The 17579-nt window shown below is 41.4% G+C and overlaps 2 protein-coding genes across 4 annotated transcripts in view; one reads left to right on the top strand and one right to left on the bottom strand.

Moving 5' to 3' along the window:
• Window positions 1–4132: 4132 nt before the first annotated feature.
• ORC6 (origin recognition complex subunit 6) lies at window positions 4133–13384 on the bottom strand. The gene is made up of 8 exons (XM_002834047.5): window positions 13034–13384; window positions 11967–12456; window positions 10601–10730; window positions 9186–9349; window positions 8557–8646; window positions 6916–7028; window positions 6506–6574; window positions 4133–5137 (listed from the first exon to the last, which is right to left on the bottom strand). Exons 2-8 carry the CDS (start codon window positions 12158–12160, stop codon window positions 5010–5012), a joined length of 888 nt encoding a protein of 295 aa, XP_002834093.2. The 5' UTR covers window positions 12161–12456; window positions 13034–13384; the 3' UTR covers window positions 4133–5009.
• Window positions 12529–17579, top strand: part of VPS35 (VPS35 retromer complex component) — a 27729-nt gene continuing 22678 nt past the window's right edge. The window contains exons 1-2 of one of the 3 annotated variants that reach the window (XM_054533208.1): window positions 12529–12606; window positions 16917–17015. In XM_054533208.1, the coding sequence (XP_054389183.1) occupies window positions 12604–12606; window positions 16917–17015 (102 nt within the window). In that variant the 5' untranslated portion in view covers window positions 12529–12603. 3 annotated transcript variants of the gene reach the window in all.

The raw sequence follows: 17579 nt of genomic DNA, 5'->3' as shown, positions 1-17579 counted from the left end.
TAGATTGTGAATTTCACATTTGATGATAGAGTTACTATAAATTTTGTGAGGTGTGATATTGGCAGTGTGGTTAGATGACTTCAGAGAAAAAGGAAGGTATAGTTAAGCAAGTATGGCACAACATCTAATAACTTAGGTCTAGGTGATGTGTATGGGTTTCATTATACTGTCCTCTTTACTGTTGTATGTATTTGAAAACATTCATGACAAAAAGAACTTTTTAATCAGTTAAATAAACCATGAAGAACTGTTAAAGAAGTGAGCTTCCAAAAAGTGTTTATAATAACAGTACTGAAACACATGAATTCACTAACTAGTAAGCATCTGTATTAGTCAGGGTTCTCTAGATGGACAGAACAGGATATATATATATATATATATATATATATATATGTAATATGTGTATATATATATGTATATAAAGGGGAGTTTATTAAGTATTAACTTACATGATCACAAGGTCCCACAATAAGCTGTCTGCAAGCTGAGGAGCAAGGAGAGCCAGTCCGAGTTCCAAAACTGAAGAACCCGAAGTCCGACGTTCGAAGGCAGGAAGCATCCAGCACAGGACAAAGATGTAGGCTAGGAGGCTAGGCCAGTCTCTCCTTTTCACATTTTACTGCCTGCTTTATATTTGCGGGCAGCTGATTAGATTGTGTCCACCAGAATAAGGGTGGATCTTTCCCAGCCCAGACTCATATGTTAATCTCTTTTGGCAGCACCCTCACAAACACACCCAGGGTCAAACTTTGTATCCTTCAATCCAATCAAGTTGACACTCAGTATTAACCATCACAGCATTCATCACTGGGATTGTAATTGTGTTAGAAAACTGTAGAAAGGCTTCCTAGGAGGGCATTTGGACAAGACTGCTTTAAGGTAATTCCTCCACTCCCCAACTAATTTAAAAAATAACTAAGTACATATTATATTGCAAATAATCAAAATAATTACCATTACTTGCTTTCATGGCATAAAGAAAAAACAGACAATACTACTTATATTTATTCTCATATGCTATTTAAACAAGGCTCAGAAATTTTAGATTTATCAGAATCACATCTCAACAGGGTAATTTAAAAGTGAATGTGCCTGATTAACTGAAAATGGATTAAAGACCTAAATGTAAGAGCTGAAACCATTTAACTCTTAGAAGAAAACAGGGGAAAAGCTTCATGACATTGGATTTGGCAATGATTTCTTGGATATGATAGCAAGAGTACAGACCACAGAAGTAAAAATAAATTGGACTATATCAAAATTAAAAGCTTCCGTGCATCAAGGGCCATAATCAACAGAGTGAAAAGGCAACCTAAGGAATGGGAGAAAATATTTACCTATCATATCTGATAAGGGTGAATATCTAGAATATATAAAGAGCTCCTATAACTCAACAACAAAAACCAAACAACCTGATTCAAAAAGGGGCATATTTGCTGTTTGTATATTTTCTTTAAAAAATGTCTATTCAAGTCCATGAAGAGATGCCCAACATCTTTCCCCTAATCATTAGGGAAAAGCAAATCAAAACCACAATGAGATAACACCTCACACCCATTAGGATGGCTACTATTAAAAAAAAAAAAAAAGAAAAACTAGAAAATAAGTGTTGGCAAAGATGTAGAGAAATTGGAATCCTTATGAACTGTGGGTGGAATGTAATATGATATACACTCTATGGCAGTTCCTCAAAAATTTAAAAGTAGAGGCTGGGTGTGGTGGCTCACGCCTGTAATCCCAACACTTTGGAAGGCTGAGGAGGGTGGATCACCTGAGGTGAGGAGTTCGAGACCAGCCTGGCCAACATGGCAAAACCCTGTCTCTACTAAGTAAACTACAAAAATTAGCCAGGCGTGGTGGTGGGCGCCTGTAATCCCATCTACTTGGGAGGCTGAGGCAGAAGAATTGCTTGAACCTGGGAGGCAGAGTTTGTAGTGGGCTGAGAACATGCCACTGCACTCCAGCCTGGGCGACAGAGTGAGAGTCCATCTCAGTCAGTCAATCAATAGATTACCATATGATCCAGCAATCCCATTTCTGGGTGTATACCCAAAAGAATTGAAAGCAGGGTCCTCAAGAGGTATTTGTACACACATGTTCATAGCAGCATTACTCAAATCAACCCAAGTGTCACAATGATGGATGAATAAACAAAATGTGGTATATACAACTGAATATTCAGCTTTAAAAAGGAACTTTTGACATGTTACAACATGGATAATCTCGAGAACATTATACTAAGTGAAAAAAGCCAGTCACAAATACTGTGATTCCACTTATATGAATCCTTAGTCAAATTCAGAGAGTGAATACAATGGTGGTTGTCAGGGGATGTGGGGAGGAATAGGGAGTTGTTTAATGGTTAAGTCAGTTTTGCAAGATGAAAAAATTCTGGAGATTGGCTGCAAAACAAAGTGACTACATAATACTTAACCATAAACACTTCAAAAATATTAAGATAGCGTATTTTGTTACATATATTTTACTACAATTTTAAAGTAGGTGAATGTGCTTAACTTTACAGGGTGATAAGTACATTGCTTTTGACTCAAAGCTAGAAATCTAAATCTTGGCACCAAATAATAAATTATATAGTCTCGTCTGTCACCCAGGCTGGAGTGCTGTGGCACTATCTTGGCTCACGGCAACCTCTACCTTCTGGGTTCAAGCAATTCTCGTGCCTCAGCCTCCTGCGTAGCTAGGACTACAGGTGCCTGCCACCATGCCTGGCTAATTTTTTGTATTTTTAGTAGAGACGGGGTTTTGCCATATTGCCCAGGCTGGTCTCGAACTCCTAAGCTCAGGCAACCTGCCTGCCTCAGCCTCCCAAAGTGCTAGGACTACAGGCCTGAACCATTGTGCTGGGTCTCAAATTACATACCTTCTTAATAAATGAGGAAGATTTATCAATTTTGGATCAAAGCCATAACAAGAGCTATTTAGTGAATGCCTTCTAAATGCCGTGCACTTCACAAATACAATAGTACCTTTAATCCTCACAAGGCAGGTATTTCTATTTTAGCTGTTGTTATTTATTTATTTTTTTTTAAGAGATGGGGTCTCCCTGTATTGCCCAGGCTGGAGTGCAATGGCTATTCACAGGTGTGATCATAGCATACCACAGACTTAAACTCTTTGGCTCAAGTGGTCCTCCTGCCTTGGCTCCTGAGTAGCTGTGACTGTAGGTGCACACCACTGTGCCCAGCTTTTCTATTTTATAAATAGGAAAACTTAGGCTCAGTAAGATTTTGGGCTTTTGTTAGGGGAGAAGTGGCAGAGCCAGAATTTAAACCCAAGTGTGTGTGGTTCCAAAGCTCATGTTCATTCCCCAATACCACAGGCCTTGCCAGACATGCTTATGTTGGGACCATTTGATTGTGGTATTTCTTTAGCCTTAGTCTGCTAAAGTTCTAAAACTAAAAAGATAGGGGGAAAAAAGAGACATCACCTTTAGTCATTCTAGATCTATGTAGCAGGTATTATTCATTACCTGTAGCAGATAAAAGGCAACCATTATTATTACTGATGTCATTCTAAGTAGATTTTAAACATTTGGATGCAATCCCTTTATCATGGAAATATTTAATTATATCATATATTCTTAATTTTAGTTAAAATCATGTCTGCATGATGCCTTTAGCAACTTCTTACCATCCATGAAAAGGTCCTTTTCCATAGTCTTAAAATAAGTAGTATTTACTAAATTTACATTTTTCAATATGTAGATATTTAAAAAAAGCTTGATTTTATAAAAAGGTGGTAATGTTTAATTCATTATGAGACCTCCGTATGTGAGATTCTTTCTCTCTTCTAATATTTTCGAAATGCTTACTCATAGCAGGTACTGTCCTAAATGCTTTATATGTATTGGCTCAGAAACTCCTCCATATTATCTATGAGGTGGTACCATTTCTACTCCTACTTTATAGATGAGGCATAAAAAAGTTAATTAATTTGCGAAATATTTCACAGGTGATAAGTGGCTGAGCAGGGTTTTAAAGTCTGATTTGAGTTTGTGGTCTGGTGGGCAGTGTGGCTCAGTGGACAGGAACTTGGGCTTTTTCCTGTTAGAGAAGACATAGCTTTTAGCATAAGAAGGATTCCCCCAAACTGATGAGAAGTACAACTTGAATGCATATACAAATAACATTTATTAACTTAGGCTGTACAATATATTGATTTAGTCAAATAAAAAATACCTTACACAAAAACTGAAGTAAAATCTGTAAGATGCCATTCAGACTGAATTTTATATTCTGAGTAAGACAAGGGACTGCCATTCACTTAAAGCAAAATGGCTCCAATTCCATTTATCTATCTCTCTATCTCTCTATCTATCTATCTACCTATCTATCTATCTATCTATCTATCTGTCTATCTATCTATAAGTCTCACTCTGTCACCCAGGCTGGAGTATCTATCTATTTATTTATGAGATAAGTCTCGCTCTGTCACCCAGGCTGGAGTATCTATCTATTTAGGAGATAAGTCTCGCTCTGTCACTCAGGCTGGAGTGCGGTGGTGCAATCTCGGTTCACTGCAACCTCTGCCTCCCAGGTTCAAGTGATGCTCCTGTCTCAGCCTACTGAGGAGCTGGGATTACAGGCATGCACCACCACACCTGGCTAATTTTTGTATTTTTAGTAAAGATGGGGTTTCACCATGTTGGCCAGGCTGGTCTCGAGCTCCTGACCTCAGGTGATCCACCCACCTCGGCCTCCCAAAGTGCTGGGATTACAGGCGTGAGCCACTGCACCCGGCCTCCAATTCCATTTTGTAGGAGAGCACATAAGGCTATAGCAATCAGGCACTGTGGCTGGTCTAATGCTCACACCAGGGGCCAGCCCACTGCCCAGACTTAGCCTCCAGGTAGGCTGCTTTGCTATTTAAAGGCAACAGTCTTAGGATCCTTATCATAAAAGTTTAAACAAAATCCCAAAGCCATCAAGTCTTCCTGGAGGTGGCAATGTACTATCAGTTTGGAATGTATACCAGTCTGGAAGCTGAAATCACTCTGCTATAGCCTTTTGAGCACTGGCAGCATTTTCCAAAATTTTTCTTTTCCATTCTTCATAATCCTGTGTCAGATCTTCATCTTTCTGTGGCTTATGTGGCATCTCCTCTACCTTCTCCATTTCTGACAGAAAATTATCAAAAGCAATTTCAAAATTCTTATGCTTAGAAATGAAATTTAAAAAAAGGTAAACTTGTTTAAATTGTCTAAAATAGAAAAGATACTGAAATGACATGGAGAAATAGCAGTTATCACTTTTTTTTTGAGATGGGGTCTTGTAATGTTGCTCAGGCTGCACTCAAATTCCTAGGTTCAAATGATCCTCCCACCTCCACCTCCTGAGTAGCTGGGACCGTGGCTGGGACTATAGGCTCACACTACCACACCTAGCTTAGCTATCACTTTTTTCCCTCCCTTACACTCCAAGCATTCCAAGACATCTAATAGCTAATTCTATCAAGCACTTAACTGGTGCTTGATAGGCACTGAACCAAGTACTTTAAACAGCATTATTTCATTTAACCCCTACTACACTCCGTAATAGGTGATAATATTAATCACATTTTATAGGTCAGGAAATTGAGGCTCACAGAAATTATAGACTTTCTTAGAATCCCATAGCCAGTGGCTGGGCATAGCGGCTCATGCCTGTAATCCCAGCACTTTGGGAGGTGAAGGGGGCGGGTCACTTGAGCCCAGGAGTTCACGACCAGCCTGGGTAACATAGTGAGATCCCATCTCTATCAAAAATACAAAAATTAGCCAGGTGTGGTAGCACATGCCTGTAGTCCCAGCTACTCGGGAGGCTGAGGTGGGAGGATGGTTTGAGCTCAGGAGGAGGAGGCTGCAGTGAGCCAAGACCATGCCACTGCACTCTAGCATGGGTAAGAGAACCAGGCCATGTCTCAGAAAGAGAGAAACCAAAAAACAAGAAACATACAAACAAACAAAAAAACCAAAAAATCACATAGCCAGTAGGTGGTATTAAAACAATAATGCAGCCATTTGCCTGAGATTGTCTTTGTAGCTAAAGCTCTTATAAGCAAACTGGAACTTAACTTGGAAACATTTCTTTGTGGGGGGAAAATAACCTCCGAAAGACAAAAATAATCCCCAGCCAATCACAAACAGCCAACCAGCTGACTGGTTATACAACAAGGGACTTCCCATCAGACCATGCCCAGGTAAGACAAATACCTAGCTGTAGCTGCCCAGGCTGGTCTTGCACTCATGGGCTCAAGCAATCCTCCCGCCTCAGCCTCCCAAAGTGCTCGGATTACAGGAATAAGCCACTGTGCCAGACCAGCCATATTCTTAATTACCCAATAACGATGTTACTTCCATTACTGATTGCTTGGAAAACTGGTCTTATCAAATGATTCACAGTCAGAATTTACTTAAAACTGGACTCCTGTCAGGCAAGCTGCTAGAGCAGCACTGGGCTATTCACCGCATAAAATGTCATGTCAGTACCGTATTAGTAAAACTTACCCTTTGCTGGGGTTTCAACCACTATCTTCTTTCTCTTCCGTGGTGGAGTAGCTACATCTCCAGGTTCTCCTTTAAGAAGTGTTATCAAGGTTAATTTTTCTCCTGTCCTCAATTTCAGTATTTGGGCATGTTTTGGATCACAAATAAAATTAGACAGCTTAACTGATCAAATATGAGGAGAAGAAAAATAATCTTAGACCTCTCTTTTTGGCCTCTTGTCAGACTTGAGAATCATTTTCCAGGCACAGATTCATGGAATCATAGGTTAGAAACATCAATAAAAACATACCTGGTCCACATGTAATACGGAATTTAGGAAGCAGCCAGTTTACATATTTGAAAATATTGACTTTTACAAGCAAAAGTACTACATTTTCAAATGATGCATTCTTGGACTACAGAATACTTACTGTCGACCTGCTGTCCAATCTTCTCTAGTTGTTTATACAGTCGATCAAATATAGCTTTTTTCACACCGGATGTGGCTACCATTTTGTTTTTATCCACTTTCAGCTTTAGAATCCTACAAAACAATTTCATAAGTTGCTTTTCTCAAGATCTGTACAGTTTTCTTCTCTGGGCAACCAGATAATCAACTTATTTTCTTTTTGACCATGCTTTAAGAGCCTCTGTCTAGTTTTTTTCCTTCATTCCAAACATGTTATTATCTATGCTAAGTTGTTTAGTTGTTTATTGGACTGAGAGTTAAAATGCACATGGGATCTGTTTTATAACAAAAGGGGCACATAAAAGACATTTGCTGTAGTGCATCATGACTTTTAGAACTCTTTAGTAAATCTGAGATTAATTTAATGAATGACAATCATAGGACTTTTTTATGTTCCATTCATTTTAACTCACAGGATATTTATATTACAGGAATGTAACAACCCCACCCCACCCTGAAAATAAACTCTCCTAATAAGACTCCATAGCAACCACTAATTACAAACACAAAATAAACTTTTTCTTCAGGATAACAGACCTGTCAAGACCTTTTCTTACTCAGCGTAATATGGTTTCAAAAGTAGGGTTGACTATTCTCACTGTTTTCTACAATATCAGCTATACTCCCTCCGTATATGCACATACTTTTGTTGAATTGAAGAGATGTTTTCCACAAATGCTAATTAATACTCCTAGGTATGTACCTAATAGAGCCAAGCATACCAAAATTAGTGGGTAGGTAGTGAGAAATCCATTCTTTAAGGGCCAATTACATTTTGTTTTCTAAGGAGTTTTCTGGCAAGATAAAAATAAGATAACTCTAGACAAAGATATCAACAATTACTAATATTTCCAAGGTAACATTTCAGTATACACATAGATAACCTGAATCTGTAAGATTCAGACGTGAGAATTTATCACTAAAATGTTATAAATTCCTTGAAGAACAGTTGTAGCCAGTGCTTTTTTTTTTTTTAGAGACAGTGTTGCTATGTTGCCTAGGCTGCAGTGTAGTAGCGTGACCATAGCTCACTATAACCAAGAACTCCTAGGCTCCAGCGAGCCTTCAGCTTCAGCCTCCCGAGTAGCTGAGAAGCCAGGATTGATGGCATGCACTGACACCCAGCTAATTTTTTTTTTTTTTTTCCTTAAGAGATTGGGGTCTCCCTATGTTGTCTAGGCTAATCTTGAACTCCTTGCCTCAAGCAGTCCTCCTGCCTCCGCCTCCCAGTGTTGGGATTACAGGCGGGAGCCACCATGCCTGGCCCAGCCAGTACTTTTTAAAAAATATGAGCAGAAAATCACACATGAAGATTGTTTTAATGACAGATATCATCTCTTATAAAAGGCAGACTGAAATCAGAATTCCCAGCATATGTATACAGCTGCAATTTGGCTAGTGGAATTCTGGCAACACTAGTTCCAAGTTGTTAGCTACATTATGGGATAAACTGGGAATATGGTCACTTGGCCAATATTCCTAATATTATTTCTAGGGGAAAATATGCTCTGAATTGATATCAACTAAATTAGAAGTATTCCTTGGGGATGAAAAACCCACTTGTAAATTGGTAACTTTTTTGAATGTTTAATGAAATACTTACTTGCATGCTGAAAGCAGTGCAGCAGAAGTGAAAAGTGGCCTGGATAAGTCAAGATCTACTTGCTGTGTCTGGGGAAGACTGGACTCATAGCTAAAGGAGAAGTTATTGCAGAATTATCTGTTAGAAAATATTATTTGAAAAGAGACTGAAAGTGTAAACCAGAACTTACAAGCTTTTAAAATGGATATGTGTGCTGTCACTTAACATGAGTCATTTTTTTTAAGACTGAAAATTAACCAGAATAGGACAATGGATAATTTGTATCTATCAGTATAAATTTTCTGGTCCCCCCACCCCCGCCCTGCCCCAAGACGGAGTCTTGCTCTGTCATCCAGGCTGGAGTGCAGTGGTGCAATCTTGGCTTACTGCAACCTCCACCTCCTGGGTTCAAGCAGTTCTCCTGCCACAGCCTTCCGAGTAGCTGGGATTACAGGCGCATGACACCACGCCCAGCTAATTTTTGTATTTTTAGTAGAAATGGGGTTTCACCATGTTGGCCAGGCTGGTCTTGAACTCCTGACCACATGATCCACCCGACTTGGCCTCCCAAAGCGCTGGGATTACAGGCGTGAGCCACCACGCCCAGCCTATTGGTATATATTTTAATTAAGGTTCTTTATGCCCCATACCTTTTTAGTATCTTTGAAGCCATGTTCACTGCTTCTGTACAGCTAAACTGTACAGCTAGGTCTCTTATTCCAATATTTGAATTCAGGCCCAGTAAACACTCAAAAGATTTAAGACAGCTCTGATACGTCTCCTTGTTCAAACCAGAAAGTTTAATTAAATAAGCCTGTGAAAGGAAAAACACATACACAAACCATAAAAACCTTAAGTTCTATATATTAGTACCCTTAAACACTTGTTTAATAAGCAGTATAACTTTTCAAAATTAATTTTGTGGCAAGTCACTCCACCTAAAGGTTTAGCTTCATTTAGTCAAAAAACCGGTAATCATGTCAGGCTGAGGAAGTACTGCTTTCAAAGAGTTCAAACTATACAAAGGCAGGCAGTCATGCATATGCACAGATGATTTAAAATTATAACACAATATTAATATAGTCAAAACAGGCAGTAAAAAACCACAGGAAACACATGGATGGTTACTTGTGTTTATACAAAGGTGCTAACGTGTAATTTATTGGGAAAAGGAAGGAGAGAAGTAGCAGGAGTGGAGGAGGGGCGGGGTGGTGTGAGAGAGAGAGAGAGAGAGAGAGAGAGAGAGAGAGAGTGTGTGTGTGTGTGTGTGTGTGTGTGTGTGTGTGTAGGAGAGAAAGAGGAAAAAGAAACAGGAGGATCCACTGTGGGAAACCAGCTCTGTCTGGGAGACTTGAGGAAAGTTTCAATGTAACAATAAGGCAAGGTCATGTAAGACAAATAGGAGTTTACCAGAAGAGCACTGCAGGAAAAAAACAAGGTATTGCATTTTCAAAGCCACAAATCATTGACATGCAGAGTTTGTTAAGTGAATACTGCAGCTTGAGGCCAGGAGAGTTTGATGGTCATCAACAAAGCTTTGTTTTTAATATTACCATTTAATGAGTGTATCGTTATGACACAGGTGCTGTGTTAATGGTGTTATGTACATTTAATCCTCATAATAATCCAGTGAAATTGGATATTTTATCTTCACTTTATGGATGAGGACACTGGAGGCTAACAGAGGTAGCTAGTGTGGAGATTTGATCTCAACATGCAACTCCTCCTGACCCCAAAGCTTGTTCTCTCAAACACTGTGACACTGGAAGAAAAGCATAGGGGTTTGGAAATACGTGCTTTAAAAGGAGGATAATGCTAGCAGCAATGTGGAAGATGGCCTCTAGCCGAGAAAGAGGTGGTCAGGGAAAACAGTGAAGAGTAAAGAAAACATGGCAAAAAAATTTTTTCCAATGCAAAATGATTCTACAATATTTCCAGAATAACACACAAGAATAGCCAGGACAATTCTAAAACAAGAGTTTTTACTGGGGTTTAGTTCAACCAAAAGTTAAAAGAGCTTCAGTGTTGCACTGGATTATTCAGACATTCGGTGGGACCTACTTACCCTGTCCAAGGGGCACTTCATCCAGGAAGCTGCAAGGTCCAGGCACATGACTGCACTGCTGGTCTCCGTGGTGCGTGCAGAGAGGCCAACACACTTCACCCGGGACAGGCGCAAGTACTCCTCTGCTTTCCTGGTTAAAAGGGCAGTGTGTTCGCTACAACTTATTCAGAAGTTTGCTCAACACGTTGGTAAACAATGAATACAGCCTGGTGAGCTTCACACTAAGCCTAACTCCTGTGGCACGTGTATCTGGGGCTGGGAATGAAGGTCATATCCTCTGGGGAGAGGAAGACAGAACCAGCACTGACTCCAAACATCACTGTGCTCAAATGCTTTCAGGCAAAAGGAAGTTAAATTTTGTCAAAAAAATAACCCTTCTTTCCTCCTTCCATTACTGGAACAAGCATGAACTATCACAGAGACAGGTAGGTTAGACCAGGGTTCCTCCTTTCCTCCTATTTCCTTTAAATCAGTAGTTCTTAAACTTGATTGTAGGCGAAAATCACCTTGGGGACTTGCAAATTACTGGGTCCCAGGCCGAGTTACTGATCAGCAGGCTTGAGGTGGGATCCAAGAATTTGTATTTCTAACAAGTGACAAGATGATATGGCTGTTGCTAGTCCAGGAACCACATTTTGAGAACCACTGTTCTAAATGACTACCGAGTCCTGCAGGTGTGTCTTCAAATCTTTTAAGTGCTGTTTTCCTTGCCTTCCCTCGCCTGACTGCTCCACGTTTTAGCTACAATGGATTTATTTCGAACCCCGGATCCCGCTTCCCATCTCAAGGCTTTTTACAGGCCTTTTTACAGCGTCCCTGCCTGGGCTGCTCTTGCCATATCTTTCCTCGCCTAGCACCTGCCATCAATCCGGCCTCAGCGGGAACGGCGCCTGCTTTTCCGAGTTTTGTTTGTTTGCGTTAAAGGCAGCCACTAGGCCGCGCTCCACCCCAAGCCCAGTGGCTCTGGCGCATGGCCCGGTTAAGGTCTACACAGTCCTCGCCCTTACAGACAGCGGATTCTGCGCCTCGTTGTCGGGTTCGCAGCTATAAACCCGACTGCAGCAGGCGTTGGCGGAATGAGCGGAAAGTTCTCCCTGGCTCATTTTTCTACCACCGCGTGCCACCCACGGACAGGGCTGGCTGTTCCCCGGGACGTGTACCATCGCCGTTTGCCATCGCCCTTCTTGCCATCTCATTCAAGCCCACGGCCGGGAGTTTTTCTTGAAGTAGGCCCTAAACCCCGCCCGGCCCCAGCGCTCCCCGTCACTCCCGCGCCGCCAGTCGCCTGGGAAGGGCGCGGGCCTCACCTGAGGGCCCAGGGCCGCGAGGCGGAAGCCCAGCCCTGGTCTTGCGCGGCCGAACTCACCTCAGCATGTTGGGCTCGGCGAGGCCCAGGCGCGGGGCCAGGCGCCCGATCAGCTCCGACCCCATGGCGCCGGCACTAAAGCGAACAACTCCGGCGAACGCCGCGGGGCAACGAAACCCGCGCGCAGCGGCTGCACCGGCCAGTGAGAGCCAGGCCCCACCCCCGGCGCATCTGGATTGGTTAGGACAGGACATTGAGACCGTCCCACAAGCCAATCAGGGTCTTCCTTTTGCGCATGCGCATCACTAGCACTCGCCAACGCAGATGTGGTGAATGTGGACTTGTCGGCTCCCCTTCCTTCCATTCCTTCTTGAGAAACTCATCACACACTGCCTTTCCCTCCTGTTGTCTCCTGCCTGCCGCCGGGCGATCCCCACTGCCCTGCACCGCTCCGCCCACTCTCGCACGCTGTGGTGAGATTGGCTGGCGTCCAGGTCCGTCCATCTAGCGTTAAGTGGCCAGGGCCAATAAGCACGCGAGACTTGGGTTCCTAGAAGTAGGCCAATCAATGAGCCGCCTGTAGGGCCCGGGGGCGGGGCTAGAGAGGGTGGGGCTTGGAGGGGGCCGCAGAGTCACATGACCGCGGGAGGCTACGCGCGGGGTGGGTGCTGCTTGCTGCAGGCTCTGGGGAGTCGCCATGGTGAGTGCTGAGGGGGCAGTGGCACCCGGGTCGACCCTCCTTGTAGCCCCTGCTCTCTCCCACCGCCCCGCACCCCAGCGAGTGGAGAAGGGGCCCCACAGACCGTTCGGGATTAAGACCAGCCCGATTTGGCCTGCGGGATAGGGGACAGGAGGAGGAAGGCCGCGGGTAGGCTGATCCGGGCCGGGGTGGGCGGCGGCTCCTGGCTGCGGCCGTTGCTGAGAGACGGGGCGGCCTCTCTGTGGGTTGACTTGGCATGTAGGCTCTGGGGTCCATGAAGGCCTGCGGCCTCCTCTAAGTGGAATCGGTCACCTGCCCACCACGAGGGGACCTGTAGTCCTCGGTCTGAGCGTCTGGCCCCCAGGGCGCGTGGAGGCCCTGAGACTCGGAGGTGGCGCCGGGACCCGCCCAGATGTTGCGTTTCTACCTTTGTGCCTAGTTGTGCTCGGCCGTCCCCACGCCTTCCTGGAGGGGTCGCAGTGGTTCCTTGGCCTTTCTTGGCCTCATACCCGCCTTCGGCTGCAGTGTTTGTCAGCGAGTTCTGGGGACCTGCTTACATGAATTTCCTGGAAGGACTCAGGCTGTCTTCTAATCCTGACGGTCGCAAAGGAGACTGATTGTTTCCTTTAGCATTTGTGCATTGGGCGCACCTTGGCTCTTTTGTCTCGCCATTGATGAAATCCAAGTATTTGACTTGCTGGAAGCAGTACTTCTCCTTAGGGCCCCTCTATGACGGCAGCAAATCGTGGCGTGGCTGTTGGCCGGTAAACTTGAACTTCCTCAAAATGTGACTCTTTGTGTCTGGTTCCAACAAAGGCAAGTTGTCACTTGCATTTTATTAGCGTTTGACATAGCCTGCACTGTGTAAATAATTTTTTTGAGTATATACTGTATGTCCGCTTTAATTATCTTATTCACTCTGTGTTGATAGGCTTCTGTAAATCTGTAAGCCTGGAAATGTGGAGAGTAGTTTTCCAAGTGATCAGTTCATGATGACCTTTGCTTTGCTCTGCACTTTAGAACTGTAGACTTGAGAGGGCTGTTTGTGGGTCTCAAGCTAAAATGGGCCTAATCACAAATGTTAATTTGATTCCCATTCTGTAGGGTTTCCATTTTCTTCTGATTCATGTAGCTGTGAAGTACGGTCATTTACAAATGGAAAACCAGTTTCATGATTGAGGAAACATTGGTTAATTGGCTTGTGTTTAATGATAGCGTGCTCATATTATAACTGTTAAGGCTGTATGTGACACTTCATAGGAAGGCATCAAGCATAGCCGTCAGAATAGCTGTTGCTAGCATAACTACACTGTTTTATGAGTAATATATAAAAATAGATTGCTTTACTATAGCTTTATGTCTTCACTTGTAGCTTACTTTGTAATAAGTCATATTCTGTAATCTTCAACATTTTGTATTTACATTCCTATTTTAAGCTCAGTTGAGACAAAATAGAAGAATTTTCCTAAAATTGCATTCTTTTGTTTATACATCTCTAAATCTTTCTAGTCATTCTATACAAATGTTTTTGGAACTGATTGTAACCTCTTTATAGCCAGTTTCATTTGCTATATAATAAAAATTATCATACACAACAGCCAAAAGGTGGAAACAACCCATATGTCCATGGATAAACAAAATGTATTGTGTGTGTGTATATATAGATATATAATGAAATACTTCGTTTTTAAAAGGAGGGAAATTCTGACACATACTGCAGCATGGATGAACATTGAAGATATTATGGTCAGTGAAATAAGCGAGACGTAAAAGTAAAAATATTGTATGATTTCACTTAAATGAAGTATATAGAGTAGTCAAACTCAGAGAAAAGAAGGTAGAATTGCCTGGGGGGTCGGAATGGGAGTTTAATGGCTACAGTTTCTATTTGCATTTGTAAAGATAAAAAGTTTTAGAGATAGATGGTGGTAACTGTATTAATGTGAATGTACTTAATGCCACTGAACTGTGCATTTAAATGTGGTTAAAATGGTAAATTTTAGGTACATTTTACCACAACAAGAAGTCATTTTTAATTAAAAAATCCAGATGTATCATAAAGAAAAATAAAAAAAATTCAGATGTATCACTGTTTATCTCTAAATGGATCAATTGAACTTCATGAAATCTATTGATTCAAATTATTATTAAATCTATTGCGTCCAGAGGTAAGGAGCCAAAAAATTCCAAATGATGGCCTGGTTTCACTAAAGTTCAGAGAAGACTAGCCCATGATGAATAGTAAATTTCATTAAGTCAGAATCTTTAAATGCTGGTGTCATCCTTGCCTCTGAAACCAGCATTTTATGGTAATAGTTCCACTGGGATAAATTCATGTTCCCTTTAAGTGAAGTTTAAAAGATACCTAACTTTTTCTTTGAAATTTGTTTGTGCTTCTGAGGAAGAGTGCTTGCAGCAGAGCTCAGTTTGCTAGAGTTTTTCATGGGGAAAAAAAGGGAGGTGCATGGCATTGTTCATTATTCAGTTAATATTTTTCTCTTTCCAAAGTTAGAACAAGAAAAAGTTTTCAATTTTTATAAGCTATGCTAGTTCAGAAGTGGGTTTTATGTTATTCAGGTTTCTTTGTTAATCTCAAAATGAAATGTTGTTTTGCTTTTCTTAGATAATGAAAGAGACCAGATTTTACTTGCAGGTTGATGTGTAAGTCTTTGCCTTCCACCTCTTCAACTCATTGTGTGAGAGGCATTTTGTCTTTAGTCATTGTTTTAAAAAATAAAAGTGAAATGACATAACAAAAAGTTAACCATTTTAAAGTGAACAATTTAGTGGCATTTAGTATGCTCACAATACTGTACAATCACCACCTTTGGTTTCAAAACATTTTCCCTACCCCTAAAAGAAAGCCAGTGCCCATTAAGTGATTATTCCCCTCAGCCTCCCTCCTGGTAATCATCAGTCTACTTTCTGTTCCTATACAGAATATTTCATATTAGAGGAATCATACAATATGTGGCTTTTTATATCTAGCTTCTTTCATTTAGCATGATGTTTTCTAGGTTTGTTTATGTAGCAATACTTCATTCCTTTTCATGGTTGAATAGTATTCTGTAATTGTATGTATATAACCACAATTTGTTTATTCATCCATTAATTATTCAGTCTTTTTTTGTTAAATATCTAAACATTCTAAAACCAGTGTATTCATTTATGCAGTGAACATTTGTGGAGCACAATATATATCAAGCAGTGTGTTGGATCCCAAGGTTGTAAAAATGACCATCATTTATAATAATAATGTGATGCATGCTGTGTTGGAGATTTAAGCAGTGTTTATATGACTTGAAGAAGTGGTTAATTCTTTTTGGCATAGAGATTGAATTCATTTTGCAAGCAGATTTTTGTTGATGGCAAAGAGAAGAGTGTCTAGATATATTTTGTCCACTGTAGCTGTAGATCAGTATATCTGAAATGGTGTAAGCTATTTGAGGACAGTGCTCTTTATTGTTTTCTACTGTAAGTCACTAACAATTTTGGCTGTTTTATTTCTAGGCTGTTTAGTCTTTTGTTAAATATTGCCAAGGAGGGGCTGGTCACTGTTTTTGTAAACTAGTTCCTTAGTCTGTCTAAGAATGGACTGAAATGCAGATGATAAGTAGTCTAGAGGAAAAGAGAGGCTTTAGAGATTGGTTTTGGCTACACCTATCACAAGATTTCGATTGGTCAGATGGCTATGTCTGGGTTGGATTCAGAGTGTGTTAGCAGAACACAGCCATGAACTACCACTGCAAGTTTCTTTGAGGCCAGCCTACTTTCTGAGAGAGAGGCAATTGTTTGTACACATACTGTTCTCCTTTGTCAGTCTTATTCTGTTAACTTCAGCGATGGGGCATGACTCTGTGTGCAGCAGCTGTTAATAATTGGTAAATGGGCCGGGTGCGGTGGCTCACGCCTATAATCCAAACACTTTGGGAGGTCGAGGCAGGCGGATCACGAGGTCAGGAGATGGAGACCATCCTGGCTAACACGGTGAAACCCCGTCTCTACTAAAAATACAAAAAAAATCAGCTGGGCGTGGTGATGGGCGCCTGTAGTCCCAGCTACTTAGGAGGCCGAGGCAGGAGAATGGCTTGAACCCGGGAGGCGGAGCTTGCCGTGAGCCGAGATGGCACCACTGCACTCCAGCCTGGGCGACAGAGCTAGACTCCGTCTCAAAAAAAAAAAAATTTGGTAAATGGGTTTGAGGTATAGAGCTGGACATTGTTGGAGAAGGACTATGGCTAGAACTATAGAAATAACATACTTGCTAGAAGAAGGTGCTTGAGACATCAGTGGAATTTTTTATTTTTCAGCCTACAACACAGCAGTCCCCTCAGGATGAGCAGGAAAAGCTCTTGGATGAAGCCATACAGGCTGTGAAGGTCCAGTCATTCCAAATGAAGAGATGCCTGGTAAGAATGGAGATGTGGGAGGCACAGTTGCAGTTCGTGTGTTCCTAAAGAAGCATGTGCAGTGTCTTCTAGAGTCAGGTGTTTCTGGTAAATCTAATCTTCACCGTCTACCAGCATCTATCTTCAATCTCATCTCCCTCAAGCACTTTGTGGAGCAATTTCAACAAAGAGCCGTGTTTACTCACATGTATATTTATGGTTTGGGATTGTCTGTCTTCCCTACTAGAATACAAGCTCATAAGAATAAGAGACCATTCCTTTTATTTACATATTACTGTATTATTACCACACCAGTGTCTGACTAGAATTACTAGCCTCCTTGGTTCTATACCTCAGACCTGAGGAACACTTAACATATAATAGGTACTCAGTAAATATTTGTTGAATGAATGGATTTAAATGCTTTGCATTTGAATTATTCAGCTTTTTTTTCTAAATACCTTGAAAACTTTAATTTCTTTGCTGAATAGATAATTTATTGTAGAAGCTAGCTTAAAAATTATACTTAACACTTATTTATGTATTTTTATATTCTAAAACATAAAGTAAGAGATAATCTGTGTA

Source organism: Pongo abelii, chromosome 18 (genome assembly GCF_028885655.2).
Source record: "Pongo abelii isolate AG06213 chromosome 18, NHGRI_mPonAbe1-v2.0_pri, whole genome shotgun sequence".
Lineage (NCBI taxonomy): Eukaryota > Metazoa > Chordata > Mammalia > Primates > Hominidae > Pongo > Pongo abelii.
Note: the sequence above shows the minus strand (reverse complement) of the source record. Positions and strands in the feature narration are given on the sequence as shown.

What these genes read in the sequence shown, in the direction of transcription:
- ORC6 (XM_002834047.5), bottom strand. Translation starts at nt 12,160, where the DNA reads ATGTCCTGTCCTAACCAATCCAGATGCGCCGGGGGTGGGGCCTGGCTC. An exon ending in GCCGAGCCCAACATGCTGAG is followed by an intron (nt 10,731 to 11,966) that starts GTGAGTTCGGCC and finishes CCTTTTAACCAG; the next exon opens with GAAAGCAGAGGAGTACTTGC. An exon ending in GATTGGACAGCAGGTCGACA is followed by an intron (nt 6,575 to 6,915) that starts GTAAGTATTCTG and finishes CACTTCTTAAAG; the next exon opens with GAGAACCTGGAGATGTAGCT.